Source organism: Agelaius phoeniceus, chromosome 6 (assembly GCF_051311805.1).
Source record: "Agelaius phoeniceus isolate bAgePho1 chromosome 6, bAgePho1.hap1, whole genome shotgun sequence".
Lineage (NCBI taxonomy): Eukaryota > Metazoa > Chordata > Aves > Passeriformes > Icteridae > Agelaius > Agelaius phoeniceus.
The window spans coordinates 39,854,929-39,878,312 of NC_135270.1; the positions used below are offsets into that span (position 1 = coordinate 39,854,929).

Below are 23,384 nucleotides of genomic sequence, written 5' to 3' on the forward strand. Positions count from 1 at the left end.
CTACAAATTAATGAGTAATGTCGACATTCCTAAAAGTATTTCAAGAACCCCACAGAAACGCATTTCCACTGTAGCCCTGCATTGGTTTCTCTGTAACTCAGCGACGAAGAGCGTCACGGGCAAGGACTCTGAGCAGGGCAACTACGTTTTCTGTCCCGTGTCCAGGCGCTGGAGGCGGATCCCGGCCATGGACTCCCCCGAGGAGGCTCTAGCCCTTCAGGGGGGCTGTGCTGCAGGACACCGGCGGCTTCGGCCGTTGAAGGGGCCCGCCCGCCACTCTTATCGCCCGAGGGGCTGCAGGGCGTGTGTGGCGCAGATACACCGCGAAAACCGGGAGCGCCCCTGCACCCCCCTGCCCCGCCGGCGGGCCGAACACCGTTACAGGACTTGCTCCGGGACCCCCGTGCTTGGGTCTCCTCCGGAGCCCGCCCGCGCCGTCCGGCGGGGGAGGAGCCGCCGCTGAGCCCGTTCGTTCCCCGCTGCCCGAGCGGCGCGGAGAGGGGGAGGCGGCGCAGCCGCCTGCGCCTCAAGTTGGCGGAGCGCCGGCGGGGGACGGGCAGACCCTTCCCGCCCACGAGGAACGCGCGCACTCACCCGCCGAGCCTCCGGCGACGACTTGGTGAGAGGCCTCCTGCAGAAAGCCCCGGGGCTGCCGAGCCATCCTTGCCCGCGCCGCGGCGGCGACGAGAGGGAGCTGGCGCCTGGAGAGCGGCTGGGAGCCGGGGCCGAGTCCGCGCGGGGCGGGTGGGGAAGAGCCTGAGGGGCCGCGGTTATCTGCGGGCGGGAGGGGGAGCCGCGAACGCCGGGGGCGGGGGCGCCGGGCTGCGCGGCCCCGCGGCGGCCTTTGGCAGCCGGCCCCGGGCAGAGGGCGGCCCCGGGCACGGCACGGGCTCGCAGCTACCGGCGATCGCTTCTAGCCGGAAAGCGGCAGCCTTTCTCTGTTAGGACAGAGCCGGGACGGCCGGCGCTGCGATCGCCCAGGCCGGGGCGGGGAGCGAGGCTATGGCACTGTCAGCGGGTCGGCGGGGGACGGCAGCCGGTCGCCTGCTCGGGCTCGGGTCGTACACTCCCGCCTCGGGCTGGTGTATACAGCGCACATCCTGCTCCCCCACCGCTGCTGGGACCCAGCTAACACCGCACATCCTCTGCTCCTCAACGTCTAGGAAGGGTCGCTGGTGCCGCTGTGCTCACAGGCTGTCTTTTTGAAGCCTACTGTCCTTTAAAAACCTTTAGTCTAAAGCTTGGTTCCATCTCTTTGATGTTCAAAGGACACGGGTATGTTGTCACTTAGAGAGTAACTATTACATGTTACACGGACCTGTGGGCCCATCTTAGTAAACAAAACGGTGACAGGGCACGGGCTGGAAGTGGTGGGACATAGTCAGCGCCATTGCGGACAGCCCCCAGCACTGCTTTCGGCAAGGCCAATTTCTGCTTTTCCAGAAGATGCCCGAGTACAACGTGGGGGCAGCATGGGCTTGTCCCAGAGGCAGCACCATTGATGGGCAAGACAGTTCAGAGGGCTGTTCTGATACATTAGTTTGTTGAGTGCCTGCGCGTGTTTTGTGATAGTTTAGCCACAAATGTTGCTAACTGACTAGAGCTTCCAGCCTTGAAAGGAAATGTAGCTTTTTGTAATGTACAAAGATTAGAGGAAAACAACGGGTTTATTGCTACTGAAAAGGATGGGAACGTAGGAAATATACAGAGAAGTGTTAATAAAATGTTAAAAGACCATGACCCTAATTGCAAAAATGAATAATAGTCAGGTATAGTATTCAGCTATATCACTTGACTGCATCAGCAAATAAACAATAACATGAATTTTTGATCTATATAGGAGCTGAGTGCAGATTGCTGTGGGAATACAGAATAACTCCCTTAAATTAATAAAACTTGAATGTGCTGACCTTTAAGTAATTAAAATCTTAACTTCAATGTTTCATTAGCATTTGCGTTAGTGCCCTTGGTTTGGCTCCTTGATAATGCTGCTCAATAAATACTCCTGGATGATCAAGTCTCCAGTGTTCCCTATCATCAAAAAGCAGATGCTGAAGCATCACCACTTTTTTGTTCCAGAGATGTAGGTCTCCCTGTGCAATGTTCTCTTGGGTACAAATAGCAAATCTAGTATTAAGGTGGACTTTGCTGCAGTATTTCGTCAGCAAAGAGAGTTTGGAGTTCATCAGAGTGCAGAAACTGGTCAGATAAATTTGTTTTCTGCATGTGTCCCTGCATCAAAGAGAATAACGGTCAGAGTGCATGTAAGTTACATAGATGTTCACACAGTAGCATAACACCTGCTCCTTAAAAAAACAAACAACCTCTGCTATTGTTAGGAAACTATTAAGGTTGTGTCATAGTATTCAAACTCCAAATCTATGCCCCCTAATTCAATTCCGCAACTGGAAGTCTCTTTGGCATATCTCCCTTATTTTCCATCCACCCCTCCCTCCTCCCCCACAAAGGGCAACCTTCCCACTGTGCAGGTTTCCTAAAGCACTTCTAGGCTTAATCCTATTTCCATATGGCCTCTTCCGAAGCCATGAGCACCACTCCATTCTTTTCCTCAATATCCCTGGCAGGGTCTGTCACTCCATTTGTGGTTACTGCGTCCCTTAGTGGGAAAGTCCGTCCATCCTGGGCAGCCCGCCAGCGCTAACAGCCGAGAAGGAAACCACAGCTGGCTGTGCGAGGGCGGGACGGGCCGGAGACCCCCGAGCAGCGCCCCGCCCGCCGCCCCCGCCCGGCCCCGCCGCGCCGCCTCTCCCGCCCGCAGGGCGGCGCCACCGCCGCGCCCCGGCCCCGCCGCCTCGCCCCGCCCCCGGGCCGCGGCCCCGCCGCCGCGCGCTCCCGAGGGCGGCGGGCGCGCGCGCCCCTCCCCCCGCCCGCCCGCGGCTTTGTTGCGGAGGCGGCGGCGGGGCCGGAGCGCGCAGGTAACGGGGCGGCGGGGCCGGGTCGGGGCCGCCCCGCCGTGCTCGGGTTGGAACTCGGCCCATCCTCTGCGGCGGGGCTCGGCGGCGGCAGCGCGTCCCGCAGAGACGGCGTTAGGTCGGGCCGCTCTGACCCAGCGCCTCCCCGCGGGCAAGCGGCCCTGCCCGGCCTCCTCCTCCCCCGGGACCGAGCCGTCGCCGGGCCCTTGCGCCGCTGACGGGCTGCGTGTGCCGTGGCAGCCCCTTGGCTGCGTTAGTGTTACCTCCCCATGGCCGCCGGGCGACCCGGCTTGCCCGACTTAGCGCCCTCTCCGTAGCCGGAGACAGGGGGGAGCAAGTTTGCCGTGCGGGGATGCGCGGTTTGGAGTCCCAGAGGCTGCGGCTTTGCGGGAAGGGACGGACGGGCTGCCGCATCCCGGGAGGGGGGCAGCGCTCAGAACGGGGCCGGGACAGTCCGAGATGAAACCTGCCCTGAACAAATTCAGGACGTTGGTGCTGGATCTTTAGTGTCAGATAAGAACAAACTGTGGAAGATGCTCACCATTGTAGTAATGCATTAAAAAAAAAAAAAAAAAGAAAAGAAGAAACCGCATCAAAAGAATTTGTCAAAATAAAGTTTATGGTTTTGATTTTGGTTTTTTTTTTAATATTTATGACTTAAAGTTGCTTAGGAAATCCGAATGAGCTGTATACCTAAGCTCCTGTTGTAATTCCTGCTAATCAGAGTTCTTGATGATGATGTGAGGGTCTATTTCTTCTTAGGAAAAAGGCTATGGTTTCTCAGTGTGAAGAGTTGGGGAGAAAAACATTCAGTAAATGTACCCAAAGGACTGTTTTACCTGAGACAGCACACTCTCCGATGTTTGATGTTTGTCCGTGGAAAAACTGCAGCTGGGCCTAGGTACTACTTCAGGGGGCTGAAGTGATTGGAGCTGGGTTGCTGTAAGAGTTTGTTCGCCCCGAGTTTGGGAATTCAGAGTGTCCTGCAGTGCTGTAGTGGCTTTTAAGTATTCCAGCAAGTTCTAACTCCAGTTAGAACGGTCTTAAATTGCAGTGCTGACGCTGTGGAAGAAAAATCGGTTAACCACAGCAATGTGATTTCTAGCTCAAAAGATCTCAGAGCTGCAAATCTTGGAGGTTCCAGGATCTGTGGGATTTCAGGAAGGGCAGTGATGTGCTTGCCTTATTCTTGTACCTGTCCTTGACCATCCATACTTGACCATTTCTGCTCTGGGAATGTACAACTCTGGTTTAGCTTGAAGCCACTTGTTTTAGATTATTTGTTTATTTAAACATGTTATGGCACTAGCTTATAAATCCCATGAGGTTTAACAAGAGTTAAAACAGTCATGCCAGTTAAACATGCTGCTTGTGTGATAGTTCTGTTTTGGTTTATTTTGCTGTTTAGTACCCAGAATGTTGTCATTCATGATGAAGTTCTTCAGCTGTGTGAGATAGAGCTATGTACACCAGTGAGGTGCCATCAGTTTGATGGCTATGAGCTCTTCTACCCTGTCAGTGGTAAAGGGATTAGCACTGATTTCAGGATCTTGAAAGTGATAACCTTGTCTTGCCTGTCCAGCTAAGAAGTTACTGCAGTTCTGGTTGCAGTAAGAAAAGTGAAGAGAGGGACTGGGACATGAAATTACCTATAGGATTTAAGAAGGTAGGGACAGTTGCTGCAATTAGTTTCTGTAGGTATTTCAGGTTTTCGTGCAATGATGCTTCAAGTTCCTTACAGTTTGTAATGGGGACTACTGCCCAATAGTAGTGGGTAACAAATTAAATTTAAAAAATCTCTTTCCCCAGTTTTCACATTATAACTAATTATATTTCTTGCCTTTTTGCTTGTTTGCTTGCTTTGTTTCTGGATTTACCTTATTTCCATTTTAGTTATTAGTTTGCCTGTTTGAGATAAGGAAATGCTACTTTTCTTCACATTCTGTTAATCTGTCTCCCTGCTTGTTAGAGTCATTCTAGATGCTGCTAAATTAGGAATACATTATAATGGTGTTAAACCCATTCCATGACAAGGTTTTGCTTCAGGCTTAGTATTTCTCTTGAAGTAAGACAAAACCAACATATTCATTGTTTTACTGGCAGAAATAATATGGTGCTGATGGAACATGACCCACATGTTGCTTTTTACAGTTTGTGGGGGTTTTAGTTTCAGAGAGTGCCTACGTTAGTAAAAGAATAAGACAGTTTTTGGATCATGCTAGAAGGCATTAGGGGAGAAGAGAAAATACATGTTTGATAGTTCTCTGGGGAAAGAATCAACTAATTATTCATTAGAATTTAAAGCAAGAAGATACACATGAGCTGAGGGTGAAGGGGAAGAGCATCCTGCTTACAGATCACAGATTTGTGTAAAATTAGTTGCAAACTTGAGAGATATCCTAATGGATCTTTATGCTACCTACTTTTTAGTCTGCCAGACATAGGGCAGAATAGATGCTGCGTGTTGATGGCAGTGAAATGCCATAGTGCGATGGTTTTAAGCTATGAATTGGTGATCTGACTTGATGCTCACTTCAATGTAGATCACCCAAATCAATGCAGAGGCTTCTCACTTTACGTCTATTATCCTATGTGGGCAATTGGTGTTTTGAAACTTACCTTTGAAACAAACAAACAACCCTTCTGGACTGAGGACTATTGGCAGATTTAACTACAAGCTAATGTTGCAACTGACAGATATTCCTGTTAGAATGACTGCTGCCTTTTTCCCTTTCCATAGAAAGGAAGATGGTTTTGAAGGAGTAAGGGAACGGAGTATTGAACCTTTATTTGCAGAACAGATACAGCTATGGAAAGAACCAGTGTGAATGCTCAGTTAAGATGATTCTCTGTTGCTTTCAGCCACCAATTTTTTAAATGACAGGATGCTTGGCATGCTCCCTGCTAGTTTTGTGAGGAAGCTCCCTGCTTGCTTCATAACAGCAGGCTTCTGTTTTTCATGATGATTCTTGATGTGGACCTTTGTCCTTTAGGGACAGGTTAAAATGCAAACTGACAGTTTCTGCAGAGTGGTGGCCTTTGGTATAGTAAAGAATTTTATATATTAGAATTTTGAAAATAGTTTATGTGTGTATTGGCTTTATATGGCAAGGTTCTTTAGCAGGGGAGCTACAGAAGGTCTTCTGTGAGAAGCTGCTAGAAGCTTCCCTCATATCTGACAGAGCCAATGCCAGCCAGCTTCACGATGAATCCACTGCTGGCCAAGGCCAACCCTGTCAGCAGCAGTGGCAGCACCTCTGGAATAACGAAGTTAAGGAAGGGGGGAGGACTGGGAATTCTTCCTTGCAGCTGGAGAGGGGAGTTAGAAAGCATGAGAGAAGAAACTCTGCAGACACCAAGGTTGGTGATGAAGGAGAGGGAGGAGGTGCTCCAGCCACCAGAGAAGAGATTCCCCTGCAGCCTGTTGTGCACACCATGGTGAGGCAGCTGTGCCTCCGCAGTCCGGAGAAGATCCCCCCTGGAGCAGGTGTCTGTGCCCAAAGGAGGCTGTGACCCCATGGGAAACCTGTGCTGTACCAGCTCCTGGCAGGCCGATGATAGAGCAGATTTGCTGGTGTGGTGGAGCCATGGGGGACCCATGCAGGAGGAGCTTGTTCATGAAAGATTGAACCATGTGCAAGGGACTCATGCTGGAGCAGTTTGGGGATAATTACTCCATGGGAAGCAATCATGTTGAAGTTTATGGAGGACGTTCTCCTGTGGGAGGGACCCCATGCTGAAGCACAGGAAAAGTGTGAGGAATCCTCTCCCCATGGAGGAAGGAGCAGCAGAGACAATGTGCGATGAACTGACTGGAAACCCTGTTTCTGTCCCTCTGCTCTGTGATGGGGGGAAGGTAGAGAAAACTGGGAGTAAAGTTAAGCCAAAGAAGTGGGAGGAGGGTGTTTTAAAGTTTAGAATTTCCCTAACTCAAATCTGTTTTGCCCATGATGGTAACTGGTGACTGAGCTTTTTGTTATATTTTTCTTTTCCCTGTACAGCTGAATAGAGAGTGATAGAGCAGCTTTTGGTGGGCACATGGATTCCAGTCAGAGTCAGCCCACTGCAACACGAGATATTGCTGGGATTGATCTTTGGTTTTCATAGCATTAATAAATCAAATAATATTTTTTTAAATGTTCACATGTAGGTTACAGTTCTCTAAAATAAAATTTCTTGAAACTTTTTTGACATGAAACAGGCACTAAGTACAAGTAACAGACAAGATTGTGTAAATTGAATGCCAGTGGATTCCTGTCATAATGTAGTATGCGTTGCTTAAAGGTTTACTCTATTTTATTGAACATCTAAACATGAAAACAGCTTATTGTATTTACTGTGCACTGTTACACTTGGCTAAGTCTTGCCAAAGGCATTGCAATATTTATTTCCTGCTTTTCAGAGAAATTAAAACTCAGTGGTTTAGTTAATTATTCTGAGAGCATTTTTTATTTTGAAACTTAGAGTTGTGGTGCCTGTGGCCTAAGACCAACTTCATTTTGGCCACCAGAGTGGCTTATTTTCTTCCCTTTTTTGTTTGTTAGTTTTTATTATGTTTACCTGTGCTTTTCTCTAGTAGGCATGTAGAAGGAGTTTATTGGGTCAGGTGGGTGATGGAAGACTGCACCTGTATTGTGACTTGGGTGTGCTACATGAGCACCAGATGACTTGCAGGAATGCTCCTGTGGTTTCTAGAGTAGGGAAGGGGTTGAAGGGCTTGGTAGGGTCCATGAGTGAAAATGGCTGCTTGCCATTATAGTTGCTGAAATATATTCTGGAAAATCACATTGAGAAAAGGCATATAATCGTTATTGGGTAGTTAAAATTATCATCAATATGTTTGGTTTATTTTTAGCATGGACTAAAATACATGAGACTCATGTTCATAGTGTCTGTTATGTAACAGAAAAAAGTCAAGACAGTGGCTGTGGTATCATTTTGTTCAGTATCTCTTGCTAGAGTAGCAAACCCAGGAGCAGATCCAACTTCCTTTTAAGTGAATGGCAAAACTCCCATTGGTCACAAAAGCATGGGATTACACCATGGGTTTGGAAGAAATAATTGGTAATGAGTTCAGCTCCTGGAGGGCATTAATTTTTGCACCATGAAATCCGTAACAAATTGAGTTAAGGAGATCCATGTAACATGCTGGTAGACAAATGCTATCCTTTCTGTCCTTTTGTGTAAATCTGTTGAAGACAGAATTTGATCTTTAAGTTATATGTTCATTTAAATAGTCATATTCTGACTAGCTATGCACTAATTTAAATGTGAAGTGTGAAATAAATTAGAAAAATCCAACCTGGTGCAGTAATGTAGTATTAGGACTAAGAAGGATTAAAAGGCTTGGTTGTTGATTAGGTCTTTGAAGGGAAGGAGAAGGTTGCAGCTGCCATCAGGGTTTGTGGAATGAGAGCAAGGTTGTACCTGAATCAAAACTGTTCTGAAAATGCTGTATGATGCTGCAGTGTAAGAGAATTTATTATGGGATCAAAAACTGCTGCACTTGAAGCAAACAGACTTCATTTTGATTTATGGTAGTAATTTATTTAAGCCAATTTACAAGTTCACTTGTACTTTAGCTTATAAATAAAAATGTCCAATTGTAAAAGGAGTATTTAGTGCTGAAGAATTACTTCATGGGTGGGCATGTGTATAAATTGCCCTGGGTGGGACTAGAATTGGAAAATGTTCTTAGTTACCAATTTAACAAAAGAATGATCCTAAGCTTAGATTGGCTTGGTGAAAATATCATAGGGCTTTCTGAGGCATGGCAGTTGAGGTGTATGGAAATGAAAAGTATTAAAATATTTATTTTATGTAGAATATTTGCACAATTTAAAATACAATTTTTAGTTGTTTCAGTTTTTAGTGCATAAAGTTAAATATGTTTAAAACTTTGTATTACTTTTTTTTTTTAAGATGTTCTTGACTTGTTTCCTTTGGGGTTAATCAACTCTGCTTTAGCTTTCTTTCATTGCATTGTTTCCAAATGTATGTTTGACCCCCTTTCCTTGTTAATTCTGATATTTCAACAGGTGAGAAAGTGGAACCATTCTTCTTGCTTGCCTATTGTATTTGATAGGAAAGAAAACATAAGCGAATATAATACATTGAAACATAGCAAACATAATACAAACTGGTATTATACATTTCACTTCATTTTAGGAATTGACTACCAAAAAGATAAACCTAGTTACCAAGAAAAATAGTATTTCAGCTTGCAGCTGAGTGCAGTTAAGAGATCTGAAAACACTGACTGAGCATAATTAGAAAAGCTAAGACATTCCAGTGGTACCTTCGAAGCTATTGAAAGAAGTTATGCAAAAATGAGTGTATTCTTTTTTTTAAGCATTTATTTCTCTCAGTAATGGTATGATATATATTTATATACTTCTTTTTGAAAGTTAATGCTGTTTGAGAGAGATTATATGGCAAAATGTGAAGATACATATCAAATGCACTGTTGTGTCAGATACTATTATTTATGCTTGTTGTAGTTGCCTAAATTATCCCATCCCATCATTAGTGGTATTGATATAATAAAATCATTAGTATCCATAGACTAGTTCAATAAAGTTATTAATATTACTTTTAGAAAGTCACAACTTACTTTGGTTAAATAGTGTTCTTAACTTAAAATTTTTATGATCTGCAGTTGGACTTGCTTTAAGATGCTGTTTCTCAGTGTGTTCTTGTGATTCACAGTAAATAAAATTTCAGGTTCTATAGGAATTTTAGACATTAAGTGGTTAGGGGGTGGGAATGTGTTAAATTGGCTATGTAAATTTTTAGATACAAGCATGAGAAACAAAGCAGTGTTGTTCATCATGTCTTTCTGTAGTGTGCCTCTTATGTGTGCACAGACACAGGCAGGTTTTCCATTTGCTCTTATGGCAGAGCATTAGGATGTGGTTTTCCTTGTCTGAGATTTGACATAAGCGCTGTGTGATCAGTTTGCTCCTTGATACCTTCTTTGTAATGAGGAAATTGGCACTGTGAAACACCCACTACAATTTTAAGATTTACTGAATTTTTTGTAGCTTTTCTTGTAGAGCTACAGAAATGTGTTCTTATTTTTATTTTCTTTTTTACAAATATTACTAGATGAGTGATACAGAAACTATGATAGACATTCAGTTGCTTAGTGTAATAGAAGCAAGCTAATCAAATACTTAGATAATGATTTAGACCTGTTTTCACAGGCACTTCTTCACTTTTTTCCACTTTTTTCTTTTTTTTTTTTTTTGCTTCTGCTAGTTGTCATGATACCAGGAGATGGCTGACTGTAACTAGATTAAAATGAAATAAAAATTAGTCTTGAAGTAGTTAAATAACTCCATTCCATGATCTATATCTGAAGAAAAACAAACAGTATTTAATGCGTCTAAGTTCCTGGATCTGTTTGTAATGGTATTTATTTTTATTAAACCACAGGAATCTTGAAGTTTAACTTTTCCCTTTGCACCTGACTGTATGATGAAAAAGGATGTAGTTCCACACCTATATCCTTCTCAAGTGTAGCCTGCATTGATGTCATTGTTCCTTAAAGAGACATCAGCAAACCCATAGTTCTGCTCAGTTTTATTTTAAAGTGCATTTTGATTAAAATTTAAATTTAGCTAGTGGAAAAGCCACTTTCAAGCTTTAAAATTTGCTTTCCCTTCAAGTTAAAATTTAAAACAAAGAAAAAAGACAGCATTCTGTTCTCATTTTGTGGTGCTATGTAAAGTTCATTGCAGGAGATTTTCTTTTCCATTAGTCTCTTCAACTGTCATTTATGGGGAACAAGCTACATTGGAAAAGCTGAGCCACAGGAGGAGCTGTGTGAATTCCCTGATGCCCTTGATTCACCAATTCTCCTTGTCTTATAGGATAATACACAGAGCCTCAGTTATACTGCTCTGTGCTCCATTCCTGCCTTCTTGCTGTGACCACCTGTTGGTTGTTTTCAGGTGTTCCTGACTAAATTAGTCCCATCTTTTCCTGTGTTTGGGTACTGTGTAAGGGATGTGGGTATTTCAAGGATTCCCTTACCCTGCTTAGCTGCCTTCAACATGGTGTTGAATGTGAGGCAGGATGTTTTAAAGAAAAGAAGTGGGGTGGAGTGGTGGAACTTAGTGTCCATTTCCTGCACTGTCTCTTTGCTTGCACCAGGTTCTAAATTAGCTGCTGATCTTGCTAGACATGCCTTGGAGATCAGAATTGGGCTGGCTGCTCAGCCAGCTCTTGGCCCTTGGCGAGCTCAGGCACCTGCTGAAGTGCTGCACAGAAGGCATAGCACTGCTTCTCCTTCTTTCTGCTCTTCTGCAGCCAGAGCTCAATAAGCTTGGCTGATGGGCACACAGGGTCCTGGGGAGGGAAGGAGACTGCTCTTTTTCACTCCCAGACATGAATTGAAGGCATGATGGGGTTTTTAAGGCAAGGTTTAAACGGCTCCATTTCAGAAATGCTGTGTGTGACAGCAGTAGTCAAATTAATCTTTAAAGTTAGGCATAATATAGCTTCAGTTCCCACTGTGCAGAAGTATCCTTGAATAGGGACAGCAGTAGCCTTCTGAAACTTTGTTTTTGCATGTTTGAGGAGTTTCTTTTTTAATGAAAAAGACCACAACTAATACCTTAAATTGTGTTACAGTTTTCTGTAGTTATTGAGAGTTACCTGTGTTTGCTTATTTCCTTGCATTAAGAAGGAACAATAAAGCTTCACATCTGGATTGGGAGTATGCAGTCATATGCTGCATCTTGTAGAAAAATGGTGCTTCTTTATAACAGTTTTTGAGACATATTTTACAAATATTAAAGGATAACAAAAGATTTCACTCATGTACAACAGTTTCAGCCTAGCGTGGGAGTGAATGTAGTTTGTTGGTTGTTTTCTTCTGAAACAGTATTGTTTTCTGAATAGTCTCACATTATGTCTTCTGAATATCTCATTAGCAAACAGAGATGTGAAGTAGCTGTTGAGTTTTTGATTCATTTTAGCCCCAGCAGCTCTTGCCATAGGTGTGCAGGGTCGCACACCGGTAGATGGAGCCCTGTGCCAGCAGCCAGCTTTGAGCAGGCTGGTGAGCGAACCTGCAGCCTCTGACCTTAGCGCCGGGCGGGAGCGCCTTCTGACGCATATATCTGTGATATGTTTTATTCATAGAAATGGATATGGGTTTAAAATTAAATGTCTGCCGTTAGCTGTGCAAGTCAAGGCACTGACTGTGTGCTCAGATGCTTAGGGACAGCTTTGTGGCGTTCATGACGGGCAGGCGGTCGGGTGAGATGCCCTGATTTGTTCCAGAGTGCTGCAAGGATGAGAGCCCATGTGGCTTGCCACGTTTTTCTGTTAACTTCTGAGCCAACTGCATGCCCTTAGGTATATCTTTGTTGAAACCATCAAAAACAGGACCTATGGGAAGCTCTTAAGAAACTTACAAAGCAGATTAAAACACAAGTTTTGTGACTTAGTTTTGTAATTTTGTTACTCATATATGCTAACTGCTGATTTTTTAAAAACATGTTTTTGAGTATAGAAAATTGTTGAATAGAGCAGTTCAGAAATTCAAAATCAGCAGTAGCTAATCTTGTGTATTGCCTCTTTTGCACTCTGTGTGTCCACACCCACAGCCCAGAGCTGTGTTACATGGCTCAACTACACGATACCATGGACTGGGTTTGTTGACATTTCTTTCAGCCACTTGTAGAACTGTAAAAAATGTCCAAGTTTTTTGTAACTTTATTTAGAAATCAATTTACCTGATGCAGTTTTGTATATAGCCAAGTTACTCTAGTGTTAGAACAGTTCTTAAACAGCAAGATGCTAATTTTATTTGAAAGTTTGAAATGTAGTTCTTAATTTTAAAGGGAGAGAGGAGGAAAATTTTTGAGGGATAATAATAACATAAATTGTTCTTGTGGGGGGTTTTACTGGGTTTGTTCCAATAAGTCTATGCTTGAAATATCTGAGAGATTGGTAGTATTCTGTGATTGTAACAGGTATGCCATTTCTATAACATATGCCCTGCATTTTTTATTTGAAATTCCAAGTGTCTTAATGTTTACATTTCAAAACAATGGGGAGGGTGTGGGTCCCTGCTGTTTTTTCTCTGACTAATATTTCTGCACAGTAACACTCCTGTACTGTACCTTAAATCTCAAAAGAAAAATTAAGTCATTCTTAAAGCCTGAAGATTTGTCTGATGACTATATGAATACTGGGCTAAGTTGCAATCTGAAATAATCTTTGGAAATGTGTTTCTACCTGCAGTTCATTATGTGTGTTAAACTGGAATTCAGATGTTAGGGAATGGACATAGAAGTGATATTGTGAAAGGATTTTTCAAAACTAAATTGTTCAGTTAGAATTCTGCTGGAATTGTATCATTTTGTTTGCTTTATTTGTTTTAATGGTTAGTAGTTGCTTTTGCTTATGATTTGCAAAAATGAAGTTACGGATTTTCTTTCACATGGCACATAGTTGGATGGGGCTTTGAGCAACCTGATCTAGTGGTAGGTTTCCCTGGCCATGGCAGGGGGTTGGAATAGGTGATCTTCAAGATCCCTTCCAATCCACACTAGGCTAGGTTCATGGTAGCAAAGTATTACAGCACTCCTGTCATTCAAACCCAATTATTTGTTGCAGCCCGGAGAGGAAGCTATAGACGGTATTGCAATTTGTTATTGATTCAGTGCATTTTTAAAAAAATCAGACACGAATCACAGCTATAAACATCCTTCTGCTTTGATAGGAAAAAATAGTCATGTGTGGGTTTGACCCCAGCCAGCAGCTAAACACCAGCACAGCTGCTCACTTGCTGCTCTTCCCAGCAGGCTGAGGAGGAAAATAAGGAGAGTGGAAGAAAATTCATGTTTAAGTGACAGTTTATTAAGCAAAGGAAAAAGAAGAAAGAACAAACCAACCAACCAAAACTAAAACCAACAAAAATTTATGCAAATGGAGTCACTCGCCACCTCTCATCTGCAGCGCACCATGGCCCAGCCAGTCTCAGAGAGCTGCTGCTGCTTTGGAGGAAAAGCTGCATACCCCCTTTCTTTGCTTTTCCCAGTTTCCAATGCTAAGCATGACATTATATGGTGTGGAATATCTTTTTGGCTGGTTTGGGTCAGCTCTGGCCCCTCACAACTTCTTGCCCATGCCCAAGCTACTCTCTGGAGGCACAGAGTTAGCAGGAAACAAAAGCCTTGATGCTGTGGAAGCAGCGTAGGCAATATTCAGATTACTGGTATGTTATCAGCACTGTGTTAGCCGTAACCCCAAAACACCAAAATACCGTGTGTGCAGTTACAAAGGAAGTTAATGACATCCAAACCAGAGTCAGTACAAGTAGAAACATATCTTTTCAATAGTAAAAATACTCTTTTCTAAAATGTGTTATGAAAGGCAAATTTGTAGCAGCATTGATGATAGACAGATGGATATGCAGCTTAAATTTGTAAGGGAGGAATTTCTAAATTTATATAGATACAATTTACTTAAGCAAGTCTCAATTTTTAAAATTCTAGTAATAATTTAGAAGAAATTTTACTTCTATGCAGCAGTGACTTCTCACATATGAATGAAGTTGCAACATATGTATTTGGCATTAGTGATGTCTTAAGCCACCATTATTTTGTTCAAGAATGATCATGCCCTTTTGTTTTGACCCATCGTGTTTTTGTATTCTTTGATTTTTGATTTAGTTAGTACCAGAGGCAGTGATATTAGCACAAATAGGAAGCTGTAGCAGAATATAAGTATTTTGCTTGAGTGTTTATGAAAATAAGCTATCTCTGCCTCTCAAGGGCATGATTACAAAGTTCAGCTCATGTTCTTGTTAAAAGGATGTTTTCTTTGCAGAGGAGGGAGTTTTTTTCAGAAGAAGTTTGACAGTAAAGCTTTCAGTGAAATACAGAGCTGAAAAGACAAAATGTTTTGGAAAATTACATTCCAATGAATGTTTGCCCTTAGAAGCAAAACAAGAGCTTAATAATCTTGTATCATGCATAAAATGAGTGGTAAAATCAACAGAGTAGATATACTGGTCATTGAAAGGTGAGGGAAATAAGACAAGCCTTCATTAAACTTGGCCTTTAAATGTTTTTAAAAAACAAAATACAGAAACACCAAGTCTTGCACCTGCCAGTGCATGGAGAGCATCATGAAAAGATGACTGATAACCAATGTTTTTCTGTGCTTGATGCATCAGTTGAATTTGGCAGTTGCTCTGAAGAAAGTGGAGACCACCTCTGTGTGTTCAGCATTCCTTATGTATCAGCACCTGAGTCCTTTGAGAGACTTTGTATACTGCCTGAAGCATTCAGCAGGGAAGTACAGCACATGTTGAATAGCAAAGGCTCTAGTGAGGACTGATGTTTTGACCCAGGGAAGATGATAGAAATGTAGAGCTAGCAATTGTGAAAAGCTTTGCGAGGAATCAGAGCTTCTAGGCTCTGGTTCTCCATCAATCCAAAAGATCACAGGTGGTAACTGAAACAGATTAATTTGTAATTCTGATATAAGCATAATACATTTTTCTGCTGACTGTATGGAGTCATAGACCTCAAAGACCTACTGGTAGTTGCCTCTAGCATGACATTTTATCCCTGTCACAGTAGTTTTTGTTAACAGGTTACATTATGTGGGGAAGGAGATTATGGTAACTGAGACATGTAAAGGACTCCTGCCAAACACAGAACAAAACATTAGCTTGTGCAGAGGCTTGTGATCTTCTGTATTGATGTAAAACAGCTGTTTGGAAAACATCTCTTGGTCTTCTGAGGTCTGAGTGGTTTCTGTGTGCAAATGGGGGACAAAGGGAGATGTAGCTGCAGTCTTATAAGCAAAACTGTTTTGACTGAGGTCCTTGACCTTTTTTTGACCTAAATTTGTATCTTGGCAGGCGGAGTGGGCAAAGCTTTAGTATTCTGAGTTTAGCTATTTATTCATTTGTTTATTTACAAGCTCATAAGCTGTAATGGCAAAGCATCTTTCAAAATCTTTATTCTGTCAGTAAAATACATGTGGCATTATCCTTCAATCTGGCTCATGCTCAGAAACAATTTTTCTGCTGGGCCAATTACCAGTATTTGTGATGCTCTGGTATAGCAGTAAAGAGAACTAGCAAGGTAAATCTGTCTAATACTTGCATTTATGAGCTAAGCAATATGGACTATTCGTTCTTAGAAATGTGTTATATGAAATTATAATTGAAAACCAATTAACCAAGAGGGAAATTACCCTGATAGCTAATGTATTTTAAATTATATACACTTCTGACACTTAGCCTTTTCTGAAGGTTGAATGACAATGGGAGTGGTTTCATTCTTATTCCCCTTTGCAGGTGGATTGTATTCCCCTTTGGAGCTGAGGAGTTGTGCTGACTTCCCTGCTCAGCTTTGCAAATACATTGTTCGAAACATCAGTTCAAACTGATGTTACTGTGCTTTATCCACCAGTGAGCAGTTTTGCCCATTCCCTGTATCTAAGGTACAGATTCCAGGTGGATGGCACAAAATCCTTTTTTCCATATTTTGTGTTTGTCGGACAGATTTGAGTCATTATCTCTCGGATAAGGAGATGGTAAAACACCTCAGTAATTCCTACAGGGACTATTTATGTAGAGGAAGGATATTCTTGTTTCAGCCTAGATCTTGCCAAAGTTTTTTTTTTGCTTATATGGTTTTTAAAATAGCATAAATTGCATTCCAAGGATTTTTATGTGGTTTTACATTGTTTATATGTGTGTCTCTGTATATCATTAAATTAATGGTTTAAAATTTTTTAGGATTTTAGGCCAAACTAAAACTAAAGTTGGTTGTTTGTTTTTTTTAATATATCACTAACTATGTGTTGTAATACCATTTGACTGTAGGTCTTTTGATAATTTTTTCTTGATTTTCAAAAGCTATTAAGCTGTACCTATTTTTGTATGAAATCCACTTTGATAACAGATAAACAATTTGATATTTCTACATGTGAAAGTCTGTCTACAAATAGTGTTTAGATAGGCTGCTTTAATTTTTTATTGTGCATATTTTATACTTTTATAGTTAATTCAGGAATTTAGAATAATTTTTTTAATTGTATACATTTGTGACTGGTTGTGAATTAATAACAGAAGTACAGTGTCAGCATGAATTAATTATGCAAGTAAACCAAATGGCTATTTCATTATTTTACTGAAATGCCAAGAGTTTGAGGAGATCTTTTGTCTTAATAGATTAGCCAGAATTCATTGGGAAAAGTCTTAGTATGTTTAAGGTAATGGGAAAATTTTGCTTTCAGTACATCCTACAGAGATCCTGTTTAAAACAGATGACAGTCTGTCACGTTCAGTAGCACATCAGTCATCAGATTTATTCTAATTCCTTAAGCTGAACATTTCATTCAAGCTTGTAGATTGTCTTGTCAAGCTACCAAAAGCCTCATAGCTTTTCTGTCAAGCATAGAGTTGCACCAGCAGTTCACAAATAAATGCTAAGCTGCAAAAATACTGTTTATTTTCTTTAACCTTTTATTCAGTTAACCACACTGTTCTTTCGTGTTATTTTCTCCACATGTGTTTATCACAAGTATTCGAGGGACTGCCTCCTAAACATGCCTCATCCTGACCACAGCCACTTCAGACCAAGGACCACTCATTTTGGGGCAGGTTGTTTTTACTTGTAGCAGTCTAGACCACCGTGGTTATCACATTCCTCCTCTAATCACAAAGGCCCAGTGAGCACCTTCCTTTGCTGCAGACGTGAAGGAATCCCACTGCTGCAGCACTGACAGCTGTGGTGTGGCCAGGCTGGCTTTGTGCAGAGTGGCTGTGGACTTCTTGCCCTGCATGGAAAGTGACACTTCTGCTGTCAGCCCATATAGTCGTGACATTCTGGGTATTTACTCATTACAATCCTTCTAAGATATTCTCTAATGCTGTATTGTGTATGTCTGTGTCTTTTTTTGTTTTTTTTTCATTTCCTGTCTGACCATCTCTAATTCTGAGCTTTTTGATTTAAATGAAGTCTTCTGTGTAAACTGTAGCAATTCCTTATGAAGTCTAGGTAAGCCTTACATGGTGGTGAGAGCTTGACTTGAGACATACTTTCTTGAAGTCAACCTGTGTATATCTGAGGTAGTAAAACATTGAGGATGGTTAGTTGAAGTTAATTAATTGAATTAAGAAAAGAAAGTAAACTATTAGATTGGTGAATATCTATAAATTACATTTAAGGCCAAAAAATTACTTGTAAAGTACTGAAAGCCTCATGTCCAGATAAGACTAATCTCTATATTAAATTGTTAATGCTATGGCATTCAATATAAAGTTGTGACTGCCCTTTAATAGGAAGATTTCCTTGGTTGTCTCTCTTAGCTATTAAAAAATTATATCTAAGCTGTCTGTTACTAATTTTCCAGAACCACCAATTTCAGAACTCTAGTTTTTACTTCTAATTCTTCACTGTGACTTGTGATTTCTTCTAATACGTTTTTTTCCTGTCATTTACATGCAGTGCTAAATTTTCTCTCTTAATCTGGTGTTTTTCTTTGTTATAAAGCCCTGCTCTTTTTAATTTTTCTTGGTGTGTTAAATGGCCAGTGTGTTCTTTTAGCAGGAATAAGCAAGGCTTATTCCTTGAATGGATATTCTGAAAGACACATTGTACATGTCTAAAAAGGAACTGTGGGGTTGAAGCCCTAGATAAAACTAAAGCCTGAGTATATAAAAAAAAGATTGTTAAAATGTCAAGATAATGAAAAGTCAGAAAATAAATTATACCCATTATTAATTTTGAATTGTATTCAAACATAGAAATATGTATCATAGACAAAAGCTGATTACAGAGAGATAAAATTCAATTTTACATTAGGATAATTGTTTTATGTATTTTACATTTATTTATAAGATCAGATAAAGGCCTGGAATTCTCTATATAAATCACAGTATGGTCCTGATGAATGCCAAGGTCAGTAAAAGGAAACCCCTTCACTTGCAAAACACATTGCTACTGCAGAAATACGAAGTGAATAAAATGAAACTGATAGGCAGCGTCTTTCCTACTACACATTCTTTACTTGCATTATTATGTTAGAGTAGTTTTGGGTGTTCAAAGGAGTGAATAGGTATCAATGCTCTCAGCATCCTCCCATATATTATCTGTAGCCAAATTCACATACCTTTGCTAAGTAGAGATTAATGCAAAACTTACTTGAGGATTGTGAGTGAGGCTGGATCTGTTGTCGCTGTAACACTGTGAAATTAGATTGGCCCTGTTCAAAGGGTCTTGCACATGCTGGAGATGTAGTTGATGGATCCAAATGTCATGTAGATGGTGGAGCCCATGATTTAAGAGTACATTTCTGCAATAAGTTACTTCCTATCAGGAAGGCTTATTTTTTCCAGAATCAAATCTCTGGTATATCTTCAAGAGAAGGAAATGTAACTATTTTTCAGACTGGAAAGGACAATAACATAACATTCTAGGTTCTCACAGAAGCAACTCTGTGTCAGGTACCTGAGCTGGATCAGCTTGAACTGAAGAAGAGGACACCCTCTCAGTAACTGAACTTCAAGTCAGAATTTGGAATATGTGAACTGAAATGGCTGCCATTCACCTTACCACACACATCTAATAAATAAGTTGTAGTGCTCAGTGATGAGTTTTTCATGTGTAGTGTATTGGAGCTTTTGAGTCCTAGGACAATAAAAAACAGAGTCCTTGACATCGCATCCACTTCACAGAAAAGTGTTACTAGACCTGACGAGTATTTCATCAAGCTGGGCATTTTTCACGAGTGGTAGCTTCCAAAACATGACTTTATCAACTGACTTTACTTACAGCACAGTGTTCTGCACTTGTTGCTTTTTACTAAGTCCAGCTTTTTGGGCTTCTGTCAAAGCGCCAGTGTCGCTGAGGTCAGGAATTTGCACTGTTACTCAGTCTGTTACACACTGTTACACAGTTAGATTACATCAGAGAGTTGTGGCAATGAGTAGTGACTCCACATAGGGTGAGGAACTGGTGTCACTGAGCAGCTCATACAGGGTAAAGAACTGGTGTCACTGAGCAGCTCTTCCAGGTAAGTGCTGGCATTACAAATGGTCTTTTGTTTTCTTCCAGAATTGTAAGTTTTTTATAAGTTCGTAGCTCGTTCTGCTTCAGCCAAGGAAGGGCCAGTGCTGCGGGGTCAGAATCTGATCTTTGATTTCTCAGGTAGGATTCAGGGTAAATGGTTTTGCATGCTGAGTGGTTCAACAACTATGGAGTTCTGGTATAGTGCTTGGTAAGCTTCTGCACAGGCAGCTTTTATCTGCTGGGCTGATGATGAGATCACTGAGGTCTTCTTCCATGTAATCAGGCTGTCTTTCCAAATGCTGAAAATTTATTAGTCTGCAGAAGTACAGATACAGAAATAGCTGTACAGAAGTACAGCTACCTGTGAGAGTAGATTCACCTTCCTTTTTTGATACAATTGGATTTCTTTCAGGATCATAGTGAGAAAATTCCTGATTCAATGCACTTATGAAAGGGCAGTAATGGACCCTGTCCACCTGTTGGTTCATGTATCCTGAAATATAAAAGAATGAAGCATCCATGAAGGATTCCTTTGTCATAAAGGTTATGGATTAGGGTGCCCTGGGTGTTTCCAGAGACTGTTATTGTGGCATGTACAGTCAACCAGTAAAGGGTGTTTAAGTTAGTTTTCTGCACTACAGCAGCATAAATGGAGGGTGATCTAAATATGCTTGGGTGCAGTCTTGAACTTCTTGCTTTATGGACTCAGAATTTGATGGTACCAAGAATAAACAGAGTTGTGGGGTGTAACACTTTGCACAATGTACTGAAGGTGACTGCTGTGCAGGTGTACAAGGTAACTCTAATTAAAACAGTTTCCCCTTGAAATGTAATTTTGTTCCTCCTCTTCACTATCCAGTGGTAGACTAATATTTGTCTCCGGAATGTTTTTCCAGGATCTGAAGTGGAATTACAGTATCTGAAGGTTACTAAATATTAGGCAAAAATTATAATTCTCTTCATAGTTTAAAAGTATCTTTCATATTTCAAAAACCCTCCTGGATGTACAATTCTTTTGGCAAACATTCACTGTCTTGCACTGGAGAGAAAACTTACTATAAATAGCATAGACTGCTTTCATAGTGAGGTTCCCCTCCAGTTGTATCCAAATTTACCTTAAAAGTTAGCAACAACCAAAAATAAAATCAAACTAGCTACTTTATTGAGAATCCCTTTAGTGTAACATATGACACTTTCTTTCCAATAGTACAGGGATTCAGATCATTAGGGAGGTTGGGGAAATAAAGAATTATCTGTACATCTTCAGCTCTTAAAAATCCCACATGTAATAAAACCAGTGATGGATTTTTTTAAACTGTAATCCTGTAGAATATAATTATGTGTGAAAGTGTCACTGTTTAGTAATGCAGAAATTATACTGTAAATAAAAGAAAAATTTTGTTCCACATGCTATAGAAATTCATTCAGATTAATGTTAAACTCCAGTTATAAAGAAGTTCATAAAAAATATCAGATGTTATCAAAAATGTTTTGAAAAAAACTTTTAGCTCATCTGATTAAAGAAAAATGTGATCAGAGCATGACCCCAGAGCATGGAGCCTCTGGACTTTTCAAATGTCTTTAGGAACAGGATTTTATGAAGGTGACTATTAATGGATGTCTGAGTATAGGTGTGTTTTTTCAATCTGTCCTGAAACCACTGTGGAAAACCTTATAAATACTGAACTACCTTTTCCTTAGGTTTAGTTTATATATAGTATCCTTGATAAAAAACCAAAAATAATCTTACACCTCCATAAAGTTCAGTGTGGTGAGTAAATTAAATTGAATTCGCTTAACTCTTTTCAGGCAGACAGCAAGTTATTGCAAAAACAGCAACCTTTTCACAACACCTCCTTTTCCAAACCTGACTGCTCAGCACATGCACAGTCCAGCTGAAAAACTGAGGACAGTGGAATACCTTCTTTGGATAAGCAGAGATATGAACAGATATAACTGATTAGATATTGTGGCTTTAAACTCTGGAAGGGATTAAAAGAAGTTGAAGATGAAGACCACTAAAAGCAGTGTCAAAGGGTCATAAATTGTACCAGAAAAATTATGCTTTTCCTTTTTTTCTTTCCATTTAAGTCTGGACATGTTAAGATTTGCCTTTGACAGTAAGGAGTTACGAAAGCACAACACTAAAAAAAGCTGCTTTCATTTATAATGAGTTTCAGAAAATATTTCAGAAGACTTTCTTCGTTCCTCTCAGTTGGACTTTGAAATAGGAAGTTATTTAGGAGTTTTCTTAATGTTATAATTAAGCATAGATGCCCCAGTAGTGCACATTCCTAACTTTGTAAGGTGTTCCTTCAGCATGAAAGGGGAGATAAAACTGTGTAGCCTGCAAGTCTTGCAACTTCACAATGTCCAGGAATACCTTCAGAATTATTCTGAGCATTTGAACTGTTGGCCAGATGTTCCCTTTTTTAAAATCTTGTATTTTACCTACACTTCTACAGCTATGAAGTCTTGATTTCTTTTTATCTTTTAGTGATGCCAAACAGCGAACTACATAATAACTACAACATCTGACAAAGAAGCCTCAAAATATTCAGCGCAATTATGTGTGAGGGAAAGTAGCCATCAAAATGAGCCTGGATTTCAGAAGTATGAAGGAAGGCTTTTTCTTCCTTCATGTAGTAAATGGATTTAGAACTTCTTTGCTCCACCCAGGAATAACTGGTCTGGGGCCAATATTCAGCTGCTGTCTCAGCTCTAGTGTTTTGGCAATGAAAGCATGAATGTATCTTGATCAATCAAGGAATAATTAATGCAAGGTATTGGAATATAGATAAACTTGTAAGAAAGAATAAAACATCCATCTGTTTTCTCTTACCAAAAAAAAAAAATTCCAAAGAGAATAATTTTGCTGAAAACTGCAAGATACTCCTAGGTCCTGAATTTTTCTAGGATTTTTTCTCCATTTGTCTGTGTAGAGAGAATCTGATGTTAACACTCAGAACCCCTAAGAAGTTTTTCTCTCAGTTGTGTGACCCACAACTTATATGAAACTCTTTGTAGTTTATATTCTCAGAAGAATTCTTTAGGGCTTCTCCACTGTAAATTGCTTTCATGGTTTTGGCTGAATAATGTGCTTACTAAGGGTTTAGAAGGAACTTTCTTCAAAATCCAGTGAACAAATTTGAGTTTTTTAAAAAACATATTTGTCCAGCTTCTTCATTCCGTGTGTTGCATATCATTATAAATAATCAAAAGATTGAAGAATGTGAATGATCCATATATTCGAATATTAAATTAAAAAAAAAAAAACTAGACTATTTCATTGGCTGAAATGACAGAGTTTTCATGTTTGTGTTCTGACATTTCTGCTTGTGTTTAAAATTGTTCTGCACCTTCCTTTGGAAGACCTTTTGTAACTAAGTTTTCCATTGTT

The 23,384-nt window shown here is 40.9% G+C and overlaps 2 protein-coding genes across 5 annotated transcripts in view; one reads left to right on the forward strand and one right to left on the reverse strand.

The window, feature by feature from the left end:
* SLC25A21 (solute carrier family 25 member 21) overlaps positions 1-1,036 on the reverse strand; it is a 232,047-nt gene extending 231,011 nt beyond the window's left edge. The window contains exon 1 of one of the 2 annotated variants that reach the window (XM_077180463.1): positions 595-1,036. Coding sequence is in view for 1 of the 2 variants with exons in the window: in XM_054635672.2 (XP_054491647.2) it covers positions 595-661 (67 nt within the window). In the remaining variant the exon portion in view is untranslated. The remainder of the gene's footprint in view (positions 1-594) is intronic. The other variant, XM_054635672.2, reaches the window with a different exon arrangement.
* Positions 160-23,384, forward strand: part of MIPOL1 (mirror-image polydactyly 1) — a 188,123-nt gene continuing 164,898 nt past the window's right edge. For 2 of the 3 annotated variants that reach the window (XM_077180462.1, XM_054635670.2), the window contains exon 1: positions 160-619. The gene's annotated coding sequence lies outside the window, so the exon portion shown is untranslated. Of the gene's footprint in view, positions 620-2,867; positions 2,937-23,384 lie in introns of those variants that run through there. The other variant, XM_077180461.1, reaches the window with a different exon arrangement.